This window comes from Emys orbicularis, chromosome 8, assembly GCF_028017835.1.
Source record: "Emys orbicularis isolate rEmyOrb1 chromosome 8, rEmyOrb1.hap1, whole genome shotgun sequence".
NCBI classification, from domain to species: domain Eukaryota; kingdom Metazoa; phylum Chordata; order Testudines; family Emydidae; genus Emys; species Emys orbicularis.
Window position 1 is genome coordinate 18,012,507 of NC_088690.1, and position 18,488 is coordinate 18,030,994.

General features: G+C 45.9%; 1 protein-coding gene across 1 annotated transcript in view; it reads left to right on the forward strand.

Moving 5' to 3' along the window:
* The first annotated feature begins 696 nt into the window (after nt 1-696).
* The window catches only part of ALG6 (ALG6 alpha-1,3-glucosyltransferase), a 47,087-nt gene continuing 29,295 nt past the window's right edge, over nt 697-18,488 (forward strand). Inside the window, exons 1-2 of the mRNA XM_065409519.1 lie at nt 697-736; nt 16,291-16,401. Coding sequence (XP_065265591.1) covers nt 16,320-16,401 — 82 coding nt within the window. The 5' untranslated portion in view covers nt 697-736; nt 16,291-16,319. The remainder of the gene's footprint in view (nt 737-16,290; nt 16,402-18,488) is intronic.

Sequence of the window (18,488 nt, forward strand, 5' to 3'; positions counted from 1 at the left end):
TGCATAAATAGCTGGCAGCTGCCTGAAGCCATAGCTGCACTAGTGCTGCCACTAGAAGAGCTGAACGTTTGGTGAATTACAGGTCCTGTTTTTGGCAGTAGACAAGGTCTGTGTGTAGTGACTGAGGCAGCATTAATGTTATTCGGAGTGTGAATTTTGGCACCTTCTGACATTTACAATCTGTGTACCTTCAGGCCAGGATGCTGTGTGCTAATGTAGATGTTTTGTGTTGAGGAGGTGGCAGGGGTAACAAGCCATGTCTAGACTAGGGCAAGAGGTGTGTTGTTAGCACCGGTTAGCTAATACGATGCAATCGGCTAGTGCAGAAGAGGAGCACATCACAAACTGGTAAGTTAAAGCCCTGGTGGAGCCTCCTCACCTGGTTAAGAGGAGGCCACAGAAGAGCCACCTGTAGTGCCTGAGGCAGTGGGCCTAGTAGTGCTTAGGGTTGGTGGGGCTCTGTTTGGCAGGTCATGTGCCCATTCCCCTAGCTGCCCCTTATTTTCCCCACATTCTCCTGGCCCCCATGCTGCCCCGCTCCCACTGCCTCCCCCGTGGCTTGTCCCCATTCACTCTCCCCATTCCCCATCCCCTCCCTCAGCCCTACGTCCTCGCGCCCGCGTTCACCCGACTACTACGTGCGCGCCCCCCGTGACGCTGCCAGCGCGTGCCCGTCTGCCAGACCCGGAAACAGCTCGACTCGAGCGCGGAATCGCCGGGGGACGCGCGCGTCACGGTGAGTCTGTCTGTCCAGTGGGATCCGCGGGCTCGCGCAGGAGTTGCGTGCTCCCGCAGGAGGGAAGGGGGGAGGCGGGAGCGCGCTCCCGTGCTGAGGGAGCGGGAAGCAGCGCTTCTGGGTGCCTCGTGGGGGCGGGAAATCCGCGCGGGGCGCTTCCTGGACTCCCAGTCGGTGCGTGTGAGGCGGTCCATGCTCCACGGGTGTCACCAGGGGGCGGGACCTCCGGAGCCGCGGCGGAAGGTTCACGGGGGTTTGGAGGGTGCCCTAGCCGCCATACGTGAAGGGGGCGCGCGTGGGGCCCTCTGCTGTGAGACCGGCGGGGGAGGAGGGGCTGGCTGGAAGGGCATGATCCTGTCAGCTGGGACACACGCCCCCCAGTGTAGAGCCCTGAAGGGGAAGGGGGGCATGCCGCCCTGGCCCCTCAACGTCTGCCGCCTTCCCTTTGACAGGGGGAGTGTGTGGCCGCCCCCCTCCGCCCCGGACTGTCGTGGGCAGTGCGGGTTGCCGTTGTGCTCAAAGTGGAGTCCCCTAACGGTGCCGAGAGGTGGGTGTGGGTCTAGGGTGACCAGACAGCAAATGTGAAAAATCGGGATGGAGTGGGGGGTAATAGGAGCCTATATAAGAAAAAGACCCAAAAATTAGAACTGTCCCTATAAAATCGGGATGTCTGGTCACCTTATGTGGGTCTGTCCTGGTGTTTGTGGTGGGGATGGGGTCCTCTGCATACCGAGTAGGTAGAACATCAATCCATCATCAGAGAAATCAACTGATTGACAAATATATATTGGTCGCCTTTTCCTCTGACCGTGCTGAGCAGCGCTTGGATTGACGTCCTACCCAAAAAGCGGCTTCTTCCTCTCTTTTCTCATCATACCCTTATTTAATTCAATTCTGAAGCACTTAGAGGAGAGGAAAGTGATCAGGAACAGTCCGCATGGATTCACCAAGGGCAAATCATGCCTGACTAACCTAATTGCCTTCTATGAGGAGATAACTGGCTCTGTGGATGAGGGGAAAGCAGTGGATGTGTTATTCCTTGACTTTAGCAAAGCTTTTGATACAGTATTCTTGCCAGCAAGTTAAAGAAGTATGGGCTGGATGAATGGACTATAAGGTGGCTAGAAAGCTGGCTAGATCGTCGGGCTCAACGGGTAGTGATCAACGGCTCCATGTCTAGTTGGCAGCCGGTTTCAAGGGGAGTGCCCCAGGGGTCGGTCCTGGGGCCGGTTTTGTTCAATATCTTCATTAATGATCTGGAGGATGGCGTGGACTGCACTCTCAGCAAGTTTGCAGATGACACTAAACTGGGAAGAGTGGTAGATACGCTGGAGGGTAGGGACAGGATACAGAGGGACCTAGACAAATTAGAGGATTGGGCCAAAAGAAACCTGATGAGGTTCAACAAGGACAAGTGCAGAGTCCTGCACTTAGGACGGAAGAATCCCATGCACTGTTACAGACTAGGGACCGAATGGCTAAGAAGCAGTTCTGCAGAAAAGGACCAAGGGGTTACAGTGGACGAGAAGCTGGATATGAGTCAACAGTGTGCCCTTGTTGTGAAGAAGGCTAACAGCATTCTGGGCTGTATAAGTAGGGGCATTGCCAGCAGATCGAGCGACGTGATCGTTCCCCTCTATTCGACATTGGTGAGGTCTCATCTGGAGTACTGTGTCCATTTTTGGGCCCCACACTACAAGAAAGATGTGGAAAAATTGGAAAGAGTCCAGCGGAGGGCAACAAAAATGATTAGGGGGCTGGAGCACATGACTTATGATGAGAGGCTGAGGGAACTGGGATTGTTTAGTCTGCAGAAGAGAAGAATGAGGGGGGATTTGATAGCTGCTTTCAACTACCTGAAAGGGTGTTCCTAAGAGGATGGATCTAGTCTGTTCTTAGTGGTACCTGATGACAGAACAAGGAGTAATGGTCTCAAGTTGCAGTTGGGGAGGTTTAGGTTGGATATTAGGAAAAACTTTTTGACTAGGAGGGTGGTGAAGCAGTGGAATGGGTTACCTAGGGAGGTGGTGGAATCTCCTTTCTTAGAAGTTTTTAAGGTCAGGCTTGACAAAGCCCTGGCTGGGATGATTTTGTTGGGAATTGGTCCTGCTTTGAGCAGGGGGTTGGATTAGATGACCTCCTGAGGTCCCTTCCAACCCTGATATTCTATGATTCTATGATTAAGGAGTCACAATGGGAAAAGACTGGAAATGCCTCATACAAAATTATAACTGGAGTTGAACAAAACTCATCCATTTCTGTTTACAAGGGTCCAAGCCAATAGATTTTCTTGGGATAGGTCCCAGAGGTTTGCTGTCTTGGCCTGTGTTTTTGCCTGGTCCATTTATAAATGAACAGTATTTCATAAGATAGCACAGAGAGAAATTAATAATTAATCACTAGCAAAATACAACTCTAATTTGCCAATGTTGCTTAATTCTTTCAGCCATGGTGGTTTGTGAGATGTCAGCACTGAAAAAACATCATTTTGCCATTTTGCCTTTTGACCCCTCTGCTTCATTGTAATGTGATTTTAGTGGCTGCTATATCAAGAACTGAGATCTAGAACTAACACCATACCACGAGACCTTGTAATCATAGCCTGACTGCAGAGAGTATAAAACATGGATCTATAAAATCGTGCTGGTATTGAAATGAGTGTCAGGATAAGGAAAATGATAATCAGAATGACTAGATTTGATAACTTGGGTGTCACCTATTTTCTAATGTATGTTCAGTTTTGTTGGTGGTGTTGAATGTGATTGAATGGTTTCCCAAAATATTAAAAAATGCTAATTATTGCACCTCAGCTGCAATTTCCTCTCTGGTCAAGGGTTTAGAGACTTTGGAGCTGCTGCTGACATTTTAAGTATTTCCTTTTCTACATTTGACAGGAACTTCAACACTCTAATGAAGTTAAAGTTTTACTTAACATTCAGTAACAACAAAAATATAAATGACAAGCTGAGGTCTAAAGTTTCATGGCTTGACAAAACAGAGAAACACTGTGGTGGAACAGTGCAAGTGCTTTCATGACTAGTACCTTTTCTTAAGCACTCATCCTGAACCAGTAATCAGAAAGGAATTATTTTTTTTTCTGAGTCACAACAGCATTATGCACCTGCACCCAGTGAGGTGGCAGATTCCTGTTCAAATCCTGTCTCCTCATCAGGCAGAGGCGGGACTTAAACCAGGAGTCTCCCACATTCCAGGTGAGAATCTTTAGGTCAGTGATTAAGGTAATAAGTGAGGCTAGGTCTACACTGCAGCGGGGGTCCGACCTAAGATACGCAACTTCAGCTACGTGAATACCGTAGCTGAAGTTGCGTATTTTAGGTCGGCTTACCTGGCGGTGAGGACGCGGGAAAGTTGACCGCTGCCACGCTGCCGCCGACTCCGCTGCCGCCTCTTGCCGAGGTGGATTTCCGGAGTCGACGGCAGAGCGATCAGGGATCGATTTTACCGCGGCTTCACTAGACGCGGTAAGTCGATCCCCAAAAAACCGATTGCTACCCGCCGGATCGGCGGGTAGTGAAGACAAAGCCTGAGGTCCTCCTTTCTCCCCTCCCTCCAGTCATTTTGTGAAGTTAGTCCGTGTCTTAGCACACCTACTGGATTGGGCCCGACACACAGTTTAGGCAAAGGAACATCTGTCTTCCCCCTGATATGTGGGTTGCTTAGTTGGGAGATTGGTGTCCAGGCACCTAGAGTGAATCAGTGGTGCATATGCTCAGAGGCAGGAATGTAGGTGCCTAGGGAACTTCTACTGCAAAAACTTAGGTGCTTGGTGAGTTTAGTTACCTACAGAGTTAGACAGAAGCTGAGTGGGAGTTTTGTGGATTGCAGTGGTGCCTAAAAATGTGACTTAGGTGCCTGAGTATATTTGTGGCCAGGGTTGGCCTTACCATGAGGTGAACTGAGGCGGCTGCCTCAGGTGCCAGATGGTGGGGTGCCACTAGGACCCAGAGTGTAGAAAATTGTGTCTGCTGCTGGTGCATATGTATTCTCTCTGCTCTAGATGCACAGAGATGGTGGAGTGCTGTGCTGGAGGAAGAAGGGCACAAGAGACATAACAGGCAGGCAGGAGAAAAGGTGAGAGGGAATAACAGAAAGCAGCAGGAGCTGCAGAGAGAGAGAGGAGGAGGAGCCTCCTATGTACCTCTCTAGCACCCCCGGGAGCCTGGACTGATTAACACCAGCTTCTCATGGAGCTTCCTGTTTCCTGCTGCTTCCCTGAACCCACTTGAGGAGAACAGGCAGTCAACTGAAGTAGTAGGAGCCAGTTAGGCCCTTAAGATGCTGATATCTTCCCTCCCTCAGGCCCTGCTACCAGCCTGCTTATTTGTCCCCTTCAATTGAGTGTTGAGAGCCACTATAGCTGGCACAGAACAGCAGTCATGAGTGAAAGAAGAAAACGCCCCTCTGGGGCAGCATTCAGAAAAAGAAAGAAAGCAAAGGAAGCTTTTCTATCTAAGCAGGAAGGAGCTCTCCTGAGATACATAGACACAAATGTTCACGGTGAGCCCCCCGGCCCCAGTGAGGATGTGAGTGGTGAGGTGATGCCTGATCTTCCAGTTAGTCAGAGTGCAGGTGACCTGGCAGCTACTGCAGCATCCATATCTCCATCTCAAATGGATGTAACCATGTACATTCCTGAAAAAAAGTGTAGATCAGAGAAGAGTGTGGTGGAGGCGCAAGAAACAGCTGCTGCTGAGTTTATTTCCTTAAGTCTAGATGATCCAGGACTGTGGACCCACTTGAGCAGTAGCCTGAGGGACTTCCTTGTACTGCATGGGCCACAGCAAGTGAAAAACTTTATGTTCCCCAAAGACAATGAAAATAGCCATTTCCATCCAACACATTACTGGCAAGAAATCCCCAATGGTGACAAAGTGGAGAGGCCATGGCTTATGTACTCAAAAACCCAGAATGCTGCGTACTGTTTTTGTTGCAAACGCTTCCAGTCTAATGTTCCAGCCACATCGGGTTCTACAGGAACAAAGAACTGGAAAAATCTGGCTAGAAATCTGGCATGCCATGAAGAGGCAGCAAATCACCAGAGAGATACCATAGGTGGAAAGAGCTTGAGATGAGACTAAGGTTAAAGGCCACCATAGATTATCAGCATCAAGAGAAGATTGTATCAGAATCTCTTTACTGGCAAAATGTTCTGCAAAGGCTCATTGCCATTGTGAGAATGCTTGCTACCCAAAACCTAGCACCGTGTGTGTCAAGGCTGTATCCCTACTTTGAACTTTAGGGTACAAATGTAGGGGCCTGCATGAAAACTGCTAAGCTTATCTACCAGCTTAGCTCTGGTCCCGCTGCCACCATTCTCGATGGATTCCCTCCCTGGGAAGCCTTGAGAAACCTTTCACCAATTCCCTGGTGAATACAGATCCAAACTGCTTGGATCTTAAACAAGGAGAGATTGACCCTTCCCCCCTCCTTCCTTTCACCAACTCCTGGTGAATACAGATCCAAACCCCCTTTGGATCTTAAAACAAGGAGAAATTGACCCTTCCCCCCTCCTTCCTTTCACCAACTCCTGGTGAATACAGATCCAAACCCCCTTTGGATCTTAAAACAAGGAGAAATCAATCAGGTTTTAAAAAAGAAGGCTTTTAATTAAAGCAAAAGGTAAAAATCATCTCTGCAAAATCAGTATGGAAAATAACTTTACAGGGTAATCAAACTTAAAGAGCTCAGAGGAATCCCCTCTGTCTTAGGTTCAAAGTATAGCAAACAAGATAAGCACTTTAGTAAAAGGTACATTTACAAGTTGAGAAAACAAAGTAAATCTAAGACGCCTTGCCTGGCTTTTACTTACAATTTTGAAATAAGAGAGACTTGTTTAGAAAGATGGGGAGAACCTGGATTGATGTCTGGTCCCTCTCAGTCCCAAGAGCGAACAACCCCTTAAACAAAGGACACACACAAAAGCCTTTCCCCCCCCAAGATTTGAAAGTATCTTGTCCCCTTATTGGTCCTCTGGGTCAGGTGTCAGCCAGGTTACCCGAGCTTCTTAACCCTTTACAGGTAAAAGGATTTTAGAGTCTCTGACCAGGAGGGACTTTAGTACTGTACACAGTATGGCTGTCACCCTTCCCTTTATAGTTATGACACGCCCCCCAAATCACAGATAGTGTTGGACGTTCGGTTCCACACTGGCTGTGATTTCTTCCTGGAGTTCTAGGAGAAAACAGAGTTAACAAGACACGTACCTTTAGACATACTACTGATTATATAAAAACTAACAATATGTTTCATTACAAGAACAATTGTTAACCAGTTAACTCTGGGAAACTTTCCCGGAGAGTGCATCAGCCACTTTGTTAGAAGCTCCCGAAATGTGTTGTATTTCAAAATCAAAATCTTGGAGAGCTAAACTCCACCGAAGAAGTTTTTTGTTATTCCCCTTGGCGGTATGAAGCCACTGTAGCGCAGCATGGTCTGTTTGTAGTTGGAAGCGCCGTCCCCAAACATATGGGCGTAGCTTTTCCAGCGCGTACACAATGGCGTAGCATTCCTTTTCGCTGATTGACCAGTGGCTTTCCCTCTCAGACAGTTTCTTGCTGAGAAACACGACAGGATGGAATTCTTGATCCGGTCCTTCCTGCATTAAAACTGCTCCCACGCCTCGCTCGGAAGCATCTGTGGTTACTAGGAACGGTTTGTCAAAGTCTGGGGCCCTTAGCACAGGGTCAGACATGAGTGTTGCCTTAAGCTGGTTAAAGGCCTTTTGACACTTATCAGTCCACTGAACTGCATTTGGCTGTTTCTTTCTGGTTAGGTCTGTCAGCGGGGCGGCGATTTGGCTGTAGTGTGGTACAAATCGCCTATAATATCCGGCCAAGCCTAAGAAGGATTGGACCTGTTTCTTTGACTTTGGAACCGGCCACTTTTGGATAGCATCCACTTTGGCCTGTAGGGGAGTTATAGTTCCTTGACCCACCTGGTGCCCCAGGTACGTCACTCTGTTTTGGCCTATTTGACACTTTTTAGCCTTAACAGTTAGTCCTGCCTGCCGGATGCGCTCGAAGACTTTTTTCAGGTGCTCCAGGTGTTCTGTCCATGAATCAGAAAAAATGGCCACATCATCGAGATAGGCAACGGCAGATTCTCCCAATCCCGCTAAGAGACCATCTACAAGTCTTTGGAAGGTGGCGGGTGCATTTCGCAACCCGAAAGGGAGTACATTGAATTCATACACCCCTGCCTGGGTGACGAAGGCGGACCTTTCCTTAGCGGGTTCATCTAAGGGTACTTGCCAGTACCCCTTGGTTAAGTCTAAAGTAGAGATGATTTGGGCATGTCCCAATTTTTCCAATAGCTCATCTGTGCGTGGCATTGGATAGTTGTCAGGACGAGTTACAGCATTTAGCTTACGGTAGTCCACGCAAAAGCGTATTTCCCCATCTGGTTTGGGAACTAGAACCACTGGAGATGCCCATGCACTGGTAGAGGGGCGGATTATACCCATCTGTAGCATGTCCTGGATCTCCCTTTGTATAGCCGCTTGGGCATGAGGTGACTCCCGGTAGGGTGGGGTTCTAATTGGGTGAGCATTACCTGTGTCAATGGAGTGGTATGCCCGTTCGGTCCGTCCTGGAGTGGCTGAGAAAATCGGTGCAAAGCTTGTGCACAGCTCCTTTATCTGCTGTCGCTGCAGACGTCCCAGGGTCGTGGAGAGGTTCACCTCTTCCACGCCACCATTCCTTTTTCCTTCATAGTAGACACCTGCAGGCCACTCCGCGTCATCAGTTTCCTGGGCTGTAAACTGGCAAACGTTTAATTCTCTAGAATAAAAGGGCTTAAGAGAATTAACATGGTATACCTTAGGCTTTATGTTGGAGGTGGGGGAGGCTATGAGATAGTTAACAGCTCCTAGGCGCTCCTGGACCGTGAATGGTCCTTCCCACGACGCTTCCATTTTATGGGCCTGGAGCGCCTTTAAGACCATGACTTGGTCTCCTACTTTGAAGGACCGTTCTCTGGAATGTTTATCATACCAGGCCTTTTGCTCTTTTTGAGCATCCTTTAGGTTTTCTTTAGCAAGGGCTAAAGAGTGTCGGAGGGTGTTTTGTAGGTTGCTTACAAAGTCTAGAATGTTAGTTCCTGGAGAAGGCGTAAACCCCTCCCATTGCTGCTTCACCAACTGTAATGGCCCCTTAACCTCGCGGCCATACACAAGTTCAAATGGTGAAAACCCTAAACTGGGATGTGGTACAGCCCTGTAGGCAAAAAGCAACTGCTGCAACACTAGGTCCCAATCATTGGAGTGTTCATTTACGAATTTACGTATCATGGCCCCCAAAGTTCCATTAAACCTCTCCACCAGACCATTGGTTTGATGGTGATGAGGGGTGGCAACCAAGTGATTCACCCCATGAGCTTTCCACAGGTTTTTCATGTTCCCTGCCAGGAAATTAGTTCCCGAATCTGTAAGTATGTCGGAGGGCCAACCTACCCTGGCAAAAATGTCTGCTAATGCCTGGCACACACTTTTAGCCTTGGTGTTGCTTAAGGGTACAGCTTCCGGCCATCGGGTAGCAAAATCCATGAAAGTCAGTACGTACTGCTTTCCTCTGGGTGTCTTCTTTGGGAAAGGACCCAGAATATCCACAGCTACTCGCTGAAATGGGACCTCAATTATGGGTAGTGGCTGGAGAGGGGCTTTAACCTGGTCTTGGGGCTTTCCCACTCGTTGGCACACCTCACAAGACCGGACATAATTAGCAACGTCCTTGCCCATTCCCTCCCAGTGGAAGGACTTCCCCAACCGGTCTTTGGTTCTGTTCACCCCAGAATGGCCACTGGGATGATCATGGGCTAAGCTCAAGAGTTTTACCCGATACTTAGTGGGAACTACCAACTGTCTTTGAGGATGCCAGTCTTCCTGGTGCCCACCAGAAAGAGTCTCCTTGTATAAAAGTCCTTTTTCTACAACAAACCGGGATCGGTTAGAAGAGCTGAGAGGCGGTGGGGTGCTCCGTGCCGCCGCCCAAGCTTTCTGAAGGCTGTCATCTGCTTCCTGCTCGGCCTGGAACTGTTCCCTTGATGCTGGAGACATCAGTTCCTCCTTGGACTGTGGACTGGGGCTTGGTCCCTCTGGAAGCGATGCAGGTGCTGGGGCTTTTTCCATTGACTGTGAACCGCTGTCCGCTGGTGCACTATGTGGTATTTCAGGCTTTGGCTGAGCCTCTTGGGTAGGGTTATCTGCTGCTTCCGCCAGTTTAGGCTCGCTGGTGCCCTCTGGCATTGGAGTTGTAGACGGGGTTGCAAGCGCTGGACTCAGTGCTGGCAATGGTTCTGGTGCTGGTTGCGTTGCCAGTTCCGGTTCTGGGACTGGCTTTGGCTGGGTCTCTGGGATTGGATCCACTACGGCTGTTGCAGTCGTTGGCAGGGGATCCGGTTCCACCACCTGGTTTTGGGTCTCCGGTAACACAGACGGGGCCCTGGTGAACGGCTTAGGAACAGGGATGGGGGTGAAAGCTTGCTTAGCCTGGCTGCGGGTGACTATTCCCACCCTCTTGGCTAGCTTCACATGGTTGGCCAAGTCTTCCCCCAGCAGCATGGGAATGGGATAATTGTCATAGACTGCAAAAGTCCACATTCCTGACCAGCCCTTGTACTGGACATGCAACTGGGCTGTAGGCAAGGTTACAGACTGTGACACGAAGGGTTGAATTGTCACTGTAGCCTCCGGGTTGATGAGTTTGGGGTCCACTAGGGATTGGTGAATAGTTGACACTTGTGCCCCAGTGTCCCTCCAAGCGATAACCTTCTTTCCGCCCACTCTCAAGGTTTCCCTTCGCTCCGAGGGTATGAGAGAGGCATCTGGGTCTGGGGATCTTTGGTGTGATTGGGGTGTAATGAACTGTAATCGGTTGGGGTTCTTGGGGCAGTGAGCCTTTATGTGCCCCAGTTCATTACATTTAAAACATCGCCCTGCTAAGGTATCACCGGGGCGATGTTGGTTGCTGGAGACTGGTGTGGTGGGGTGAGAAGGCGTCTGGGGTTTCCCTTGGGATGTGGGTGGGGTCTTGGGTTGTCCCCGGTGATAAGGTCTTGTTTCGGCTTGCCCCTTCTGATATTCGCTCCAACTGCTACTAGCTTTTTTCTTTTCTGTCACCTCCACCCATTTGGCTCCAATCTCCCCCGCCTCGGTTACAGTTTTGGGCTTCCCATCTAGGATGTACCTTTCTATTTCCTCAGGAACACCCTCTAAAAACTGCTCCATTTTTACTAGGGAAAGCAGATCTTCCAGAGATTTAACATTTGCTCCTGATACCCAGGCATCACAATTTTTGTCAATGTGGTAGGCATGCCGGGTAAATGACACATCTGGTTTCCACCTTAGGGCTCTGAACCGCCGACGGGCATGCTCGGGTGTTAGCCCCATTCTGAGTCTGGCCTTGTTTTTAAAAAGTTCATAACTGTTCATGTGTTCCTTAGGCATTTCAGCCGCCACTTCTGCTAAGGGTCCACTGAGCTGCGGCCTCAGCTCTACCATGTACTGGGTTGGAGGGATGTCGTATCCAAGGCAGGCCCTTTCAAAATTTTCTAAGAAGGCCTCAGTATCATCGCCTGCCTTGTAGGTGGGGAATTTCCTGGGATGGGAAGTGGTACCTGGAGAGGAGTTGTTAGGATGGTCTGATGCACCCTGCCTAGTCCTTGCTGCTTCCAGTTCCATCTCTTTTTCTTTCAGCTCCATCTCTCTTTTATGGGCCTCCTGTTTGGCTTTCTCTTCTCTTTCATGGGCCTCCTGTTTGGCTTTTTCCAGCTCCATTTCTCTCTTGTGGGCCTCCTCTTTGGCTTTCTCTTCTCTGTCTCTCAGCTCCATCTCTCTCTTGTGGGCCCCCTCTTTGGCTTTCTCTTCTCTGTCTCTCAGCTCTATCTCTTTTTCTTTCAGCTCCATAGCTCTCTTGTGGGCCTCCTCTTTAGCTTTTTCTTCTTTGGTAGTCATTTTCCTGGTTTTCTTGTGCTGGGTCACACCCCTCTGCAGTTGACTGAAACTGGGATGTACTTAGCTCAGGCAACTGCTGAGTGCTGCTGAGTTAACAGAGACTTTCTAACAAGCTACTCCCGAGGATGTAAAAAGAAAAAAAAAAAACACAATTCAGCTTGTAAATTATCTTTACCAGTTGTTTGCTCATTAATTGAACCCTTCTCTTAACAAAGGACCTTGTTAAAAAAACTTAACACCTCTGCCTTCAGGCAAGGAGAGATAAGATATGCATCTACCTTCAGCTCTGCTCTCCAAGCAGCTAGAAGGAAAAAAAAAATCTCTTACTGGCTTTTGGGTTTAAAACGATCCCACCGCTGTGCCACCATGTCAAGGCTGTATCCCTACTTTGAACTTTAGGGTACAAATGTAGGGGCCTGCATGAAAACTGCTAAGCTTATCTACCAGCTTAGCTCTGGTCCCGCTGCCACCATTCTCGATGGATTCCCTCCCTGGGAAGCCTTGAGAAACCTTTCACCAATTCCCTGGTGAATACAGATCCAAACTGCTTGGATCTTAAACAAGGAGAGATTGACCCTTCCCCCCTCCTTCCTTTCACCAACTCCTGGTGAATACAGATCCAAACCCCCTTTGGATCTTAAAACAAGGAGAAATTGACCCTTCCCCCCTCCTTCCTTTCACCAACTCCTGGTGAATACAGATCCAAACCCCCTTTGGATCTTAAAACAAGGAGAAATCAATCAGGTTTTAAAAAAGAAGGCTTTTAATTAAAGCAAAAGGTAAAAATCATCTCTGCAAAATCAGTATGGAAAATAACTTTACAGGGTAATCAAACTTAAAGAGCTCAGAGGAATCCCCTCTGTCTTAGGTTCAAAGTATAGCAAACAAGATAAGCACTTTAGTAAAAGGTACATTTACAAGTTGAGAAAACAAAGTAAATCTAAGACGCCTTGCCTGGCTTTTACTTACAATTTTGAAATAAGAGAGACTTGTTTAGAAAGATGGGGAGAACCTGGATTGATGTCTGGTCCCTCTCAGTCCCAAGAGCGAACAACCCCTTAAACAAAGGACACACACAAAAGCCTTTCCCCCCCCAAGATTTGAAAGTATCTTGTCCCCTTATTGGTCCTCTGGGTCAGGTGTCAGCCAGGTTACCCGAGCTTCTTAACCCTTTACAGGTAAAAGGATTTTAGAGTCTCTGACCAGGAGGGACTTTAGTACTGTACACAGTATGGCTGTCACCCTTCCCTTTATAGTTATGACAGTGTGGCACTTCAGATCAGCTGTATGTGCCAAACAATGGAAACTTCCTTAAAATTGTGGCGCTGATGGCTGAGTTTGATGCTGTACTCCAGGAGCATCTAAAAAGAGTCACCACCCAAGAAATGTACACACACCACTACCTTGGAAAAACAATTCAAAATGAGATCATACAGTTACTGGCAACAAAAGTCAAACGGAAGATTGTGGCAGATCTGAAGTCAGCAAGATTTTACTCTGTTATTCTGGACTGCACACCTGACATCAGCCATACGGAACAAATGACTTTAATGGTGCATTTTGTAACAACAACAGAACCTAGTGAAAATGTCTCTGCAATGGTGACTGTCGGAGAGCATTTTCTAGAATTTATTGACATTGATGATACTACAGGAGCTGGTATGACAAATGTGCTTCTTAAAAAGCTGGAAGATATGGGAATTGCGATAGCTGACATGAGAGGTCAGGGCTACGATAATGGTGCCAACATGAGAGGAAAGAACAGAGGAGTGCAGACATGGATCCAAGAGTTAAACCCTCAAGCGTTTTTTGTCCCATGCAGTTCTCATTCATTGAACTTGGTGTTCAGTGTTGCAGCATCAGCTTCTAGTGAGGTGCCAAAATGTTGTGGGCCGGCCCTGTTTGTGGCTCCCACCATAGATGTTTTGTATTGTTATTACTACTATTTATTGTGCCTCCTATATCTACGCAGCACTTTCCTTATCAGAGTATGATGTGTTCTGTGCTCCAAGGAGCTTAGAGTCTAGCACAGACAAAACACAGGGTAACTGTTTAGGTAAAGGAAGATATGGAGCGATTATTAACAAGGAAGATAAAGTAGTATGGAATTCTTTAAGAACTGGGTTTTAAGGAGGAGAGAGAAAGAGGGAACTTGATAGACAAGAAAAAGGAGATTGTTCCAATAATAGGGAACTGTACGAAGGACCGTGAAGGCAAGAGTAGCAGCAGAAGATGAAAGGAGCAGGAGAAAATGAGAGTCTAGATATGGGCTAGGATGTGGTTATTTAGGACTTTACAAGTATCTTACATTTGATGGGATAAAAGAGAGGAAGCCAGAAAAGGGATTCATGATGGGGGCAGTTGTACAGCATGGTTGGAGGGGAAGATTACTTTAGCAGTGGTGTTTTGAATAGACTGGACCGAGGGTGCATTAGGGAGGAGAAGCTCATTGTTATCAATGTCAAGGTGAGAAATGTAAAAGATGGGCTTTAGCTGGGATATAGAGATTTTGGTGTAGAAAGTTTCACCCTGCATATCTTCTGTGATGGGTAGAGTGCCTTAAGTGGGAGGTGTGGTCCCTTGTTCCTTTTTGAATTTAAAACCAGTGTAAAAGAAGAAAGTAAAACTCACCTGCTGTGACTATGTTACACTTTCCCCCTCTGCAGGTAACATTTGTAATCTCTGTTTATAGAAATGGACTTCATGTTTTAATGAAACTTTAGAGACTGAGGGCCTAGTTCAGCCCCGGTTGGTATCAGACTCATGGGGCCAAAAGTAGGTTGGCTTCAGAGGAGTAGCACCCACATATGCCAGGACTGAATTTAATCCTGTTTCCAGGATATTAAAGATTTATTTGTTTTGTCTGCTATAAAAAAAGGTGAGGAATCCGAGACTGAAACGAAAGGCATGGAAATTAAGGAATAGTTTCTCTTAGGTGGGGCAATGCTTTTCATACTGTGGCCTGATGGGATAGCTGTGGAGTGTATATAAGAACCCAAACTAAAGCCAGAGGCTTCTCATTCTTATGGCTTTCCTGTGCTGTGTGGAGCTTAGCTCTCAGGGAGACTGCAGAAAGACATGCATGCTCATTCTCATAATTGGGTAAAAGAAAAAAAAACATAATACTTTTTCTTTCATGTTCTCTTTAATAAGTATTTCTTATTTAGCAAACTTTATAATTTATTTCAGAACTTTGGAATTAAACAGGGTACTCAACATAAGTCATCAGAAGCTGTTAAAATGTTTCTCTCTTTTAACTCTGTGGAGGAAGAGAAGAAACAAACAAATGTGAACATTGCTTACACTTAAAGATGAAGTGTTTTTAAATAAACAAATACTTGAACTGTTGGGATCTTAAATATTTGTCCAAATACGTAGATGGGCTTAAAACTCACAATTTGTAGTCAAATCCTCTTTGCTTAGTAGGATATCAGATTAGTTTTCTTCTGGTAGAATTGGTTGTGTTATAAATACCTAGTAAAGGGCAAGGGATGCAGCCTCTTGCTTAAATTTAGACGTTAATGATATCATCAACCAAGTAAAAATCCTTTGACTTCTGAAATGTGTTTATTTGTAACTTTAAGGCTTCAGGTGTATCTAAAATCCTGACTTTTTTGTATATGTATATTTTTTTTAAAATTGTGTCTTATTTTAACAAGTAGTTTAGGATTTATTTATTTTAGTGAAAGTCTCAGTTGTTTTAAAAATATTTTTGTAAGAGACTAGAGCCCGATCCTGAAAACAATTAGTACCCAGTTGTGTAGAGTTTGCTGCTGTTAGTAGTCCTGTTAATGTAAATGGGACTAATCATTTCAGTAAGCTCTACTTCTGGGCATAAGATTTTGCCGAATCAGGTCTGTATTGAGTACTGGCGCAGTGACATTAATCAAACATCCATTCTTAGCCTATGTCATCATGTAAGCAAAAGATAATGCAGTAGAAAAAGTGGTTAAATGTCACATTATCAATTCTGTGTTTGCTATTGCTAATTGATTAATGGTCAAGGAATTTGAGGAATTGTATAGAAATCCTTGAATATTTTTCAGGTTTTCAGTAGTAAGTAAGTTATTGAGCTGCTTTTGGATAGGAGCAGCCTCAGTATTTTCCCTCCTCAAACTTAAACACTGTAACAGGAAGTTTTTCAAATAACAATAATCATCCATAAAGAAACCACACTCCACCTGTATGTATTACATATACAGTCCCCAACATACTAAAGAGATGGAGTCTAATAATGTGTATGTGTGTACAGCATAACGTTGGTTTGAGATCTGGGTTCCTCTCAGTAGTTTGAAATCTTACACTCTTTCTTTTTCCTTTGCCAGAAGCCTAGTTGGTTTGTGACTCAGAAATGGGAGGAGATATTTCTGTGTAGTGTTTGGTTTTATGCATAGAAACTTTTCAGTGCTTGGAATAAACTGTCTAATCGCAGCATGCAGGAAGAAGCAATATTGCAACGTCACACTTATAGTGTGGGGCAGAGTGAGACTATCATCAGTGTCACTAAATTATGATGGGACTCCAAATGCATAAAGGAACAGAAACATAGGCAGAGCTAAAATAGACTTTGTTTTCTTGTTTTCAGGTACCTTTGACTTGGTTTGAAGTGCAGCTATGGAAAAATGGAGCTTAATGACAATTACTGTCTTACTAGGACTTATTGTACGCTGGACGGTATCATTTGGTTCTTATTCAGGTAATGTATATTCACAGTCTGCAAAACAAATATATAAAGGTGAATTGCAAAGCTTTTGTTAAGAGTTAAAAACCTGTTTGTAAGGTTTCATAAATGGGAAGCAGTATATGGCCATATTATAATAGCCACCGTGCCTCCCTAAGGTTCTGTCACGGCAGCGCTTTAACGTGCCTTGTGTGGTCACGGCACAGCGCTGGGAGAGAGCTCTTAAAAAAAACCACCTTCATGAGGGGCGCAGCTTCCGGCACTGGGGGTACAGCTCCCAGCGCCGGTGCACTGTCTACACTGGCGCTTTACAGCGCTGAAACTTGCTGCGCTCGGGGGGGGGGGGGGAGGGGGTTTCACACCCCTGAGCGAGAAAGTTGCAGCGCTGTAAATTGCAAGTGTAGACAAGCCCTTGAGACTCTTGAGCTGCCATTTTCTCTGGATTTAGCAATGAGCAACATCACAGCCACCACAATCAAAATGCTGAAAAAGCTATTCCATTCTAATCCCCCTATTTCTGTTAATCCTATCTTACAATGTCCCCCACTAAAATATGCTAGAAGGAATAAAAGAGCAGCCAGCTTTCCTTTCCTACACCTTAGATAATACAGTAGTTGCAGAGTAGCACTACAGCAATGGCTCTCAAACTTTTTTTTACTGGCGACCCCTTTCACATAGCAAGCCTCTGAGTGTGACCCCCCCTTATAAATTAAGAGCGCTTTTTTATATATTTAACACCATTATAAATGCTGTAGGCAAAGCAGGGTTTGGGGTGGAGGTTGACAGCTCACGACCCCACATGTAATAACCTCGTGACCCCCTGAGGGGTCCCGTCCCCCAGTTTGAGAACTCCTGCACTACAACCTCATAGTACAGTTGGTCAATCTTGCTCTTCAAGCCTTACCACAAGTAAATTGTTCATTTAGTTAAAGCTGTACTGGTAGTAGTGAAGGCAAGGTTATACAAGTGGTCTGGAATGAAGGGTTAGATTTTTACACCCATCATCCATATTTGCCTGAATTTGTTATGAGATAAATCACAGTTGTATCGTTTATTGGATCCATTTCTCCCCCCCTCACCTCGTGCTGCCTGCAAAAGAACTAACATAAGTCTTTTCAAGACCTGATGGCTCTTCTAAATTGGCTGTTGGAAGCGTCAGTTAATTTGTTCAAAGCTTGCTCTTTACTCCTTTGGTTAAACGCATCACACTTCCAATCCCTGCCTGCCAGAAGAAACACAGGGCGAGTTTGGGATCAACCCCTAATTTCTCTTAAGGTAGCTCAGAGCCTCACACTAAAGCCACAAGAATTGTCCAATTTTTTGTGTGAATAAATTGATACATAACTTTTTGGTTTCATTTACTTGGAGTGCTCACTTGAAGTTAAACTGAAAATTTTCAAGCATGATTGTTTGATTTCATAATTTTTTAGTAAAGATGGTTGACTTGAGTGCCTTCTAAAGATGTACATTTGAGACATCTCTGTTTTGTAGATAGCTTAGGTCTTTGAGAATTCATCTATTTAAACATACACACAAAATGTAATAACGTTTCTGTTGCCACCATTGTGTTAACTTTTTATCTTGCTGTGCTGCATGCACTCACCCATGTTAAAGGGACACTGTTAATTAGATTTTATTTTAAATGGACTAATTCCAGAATGATCCAAGTTCTGAGAGAGTACCCTTTAAATAATGTTTTGAGTTTTAAAAAATTCCTTAAATTTTTTCATAAGGATTTTGTTGTTCCATAATTTATCCTTACAAAAGAATTTTCAGCAAGGGAGCAACTGAGTAAGGTCTAAATCCAGGAAAGCATGTGCTTTACTTGAATCATGTGAGTACTACCATTGATTTTACTGGGACTATTTGTGTACTTGTTGGATCAAGGCCTAACTGACTATTCAGGGGAAACAGTAAACCTGATTATAAACCAGTGCTGTCAGATGCATAAAGTACTTTGGAAAAAATAGATGTTTTTAAGGAATGTAATTTTCAGGATGATGGAGTCCCTTTACTTTGCTTTGTCACTATTGCTCAGTGAGATCACACACTTGATCAAGAGATTATAAGTAGTTGTTTGTTGTTCTCTGAAGCAGACCGTG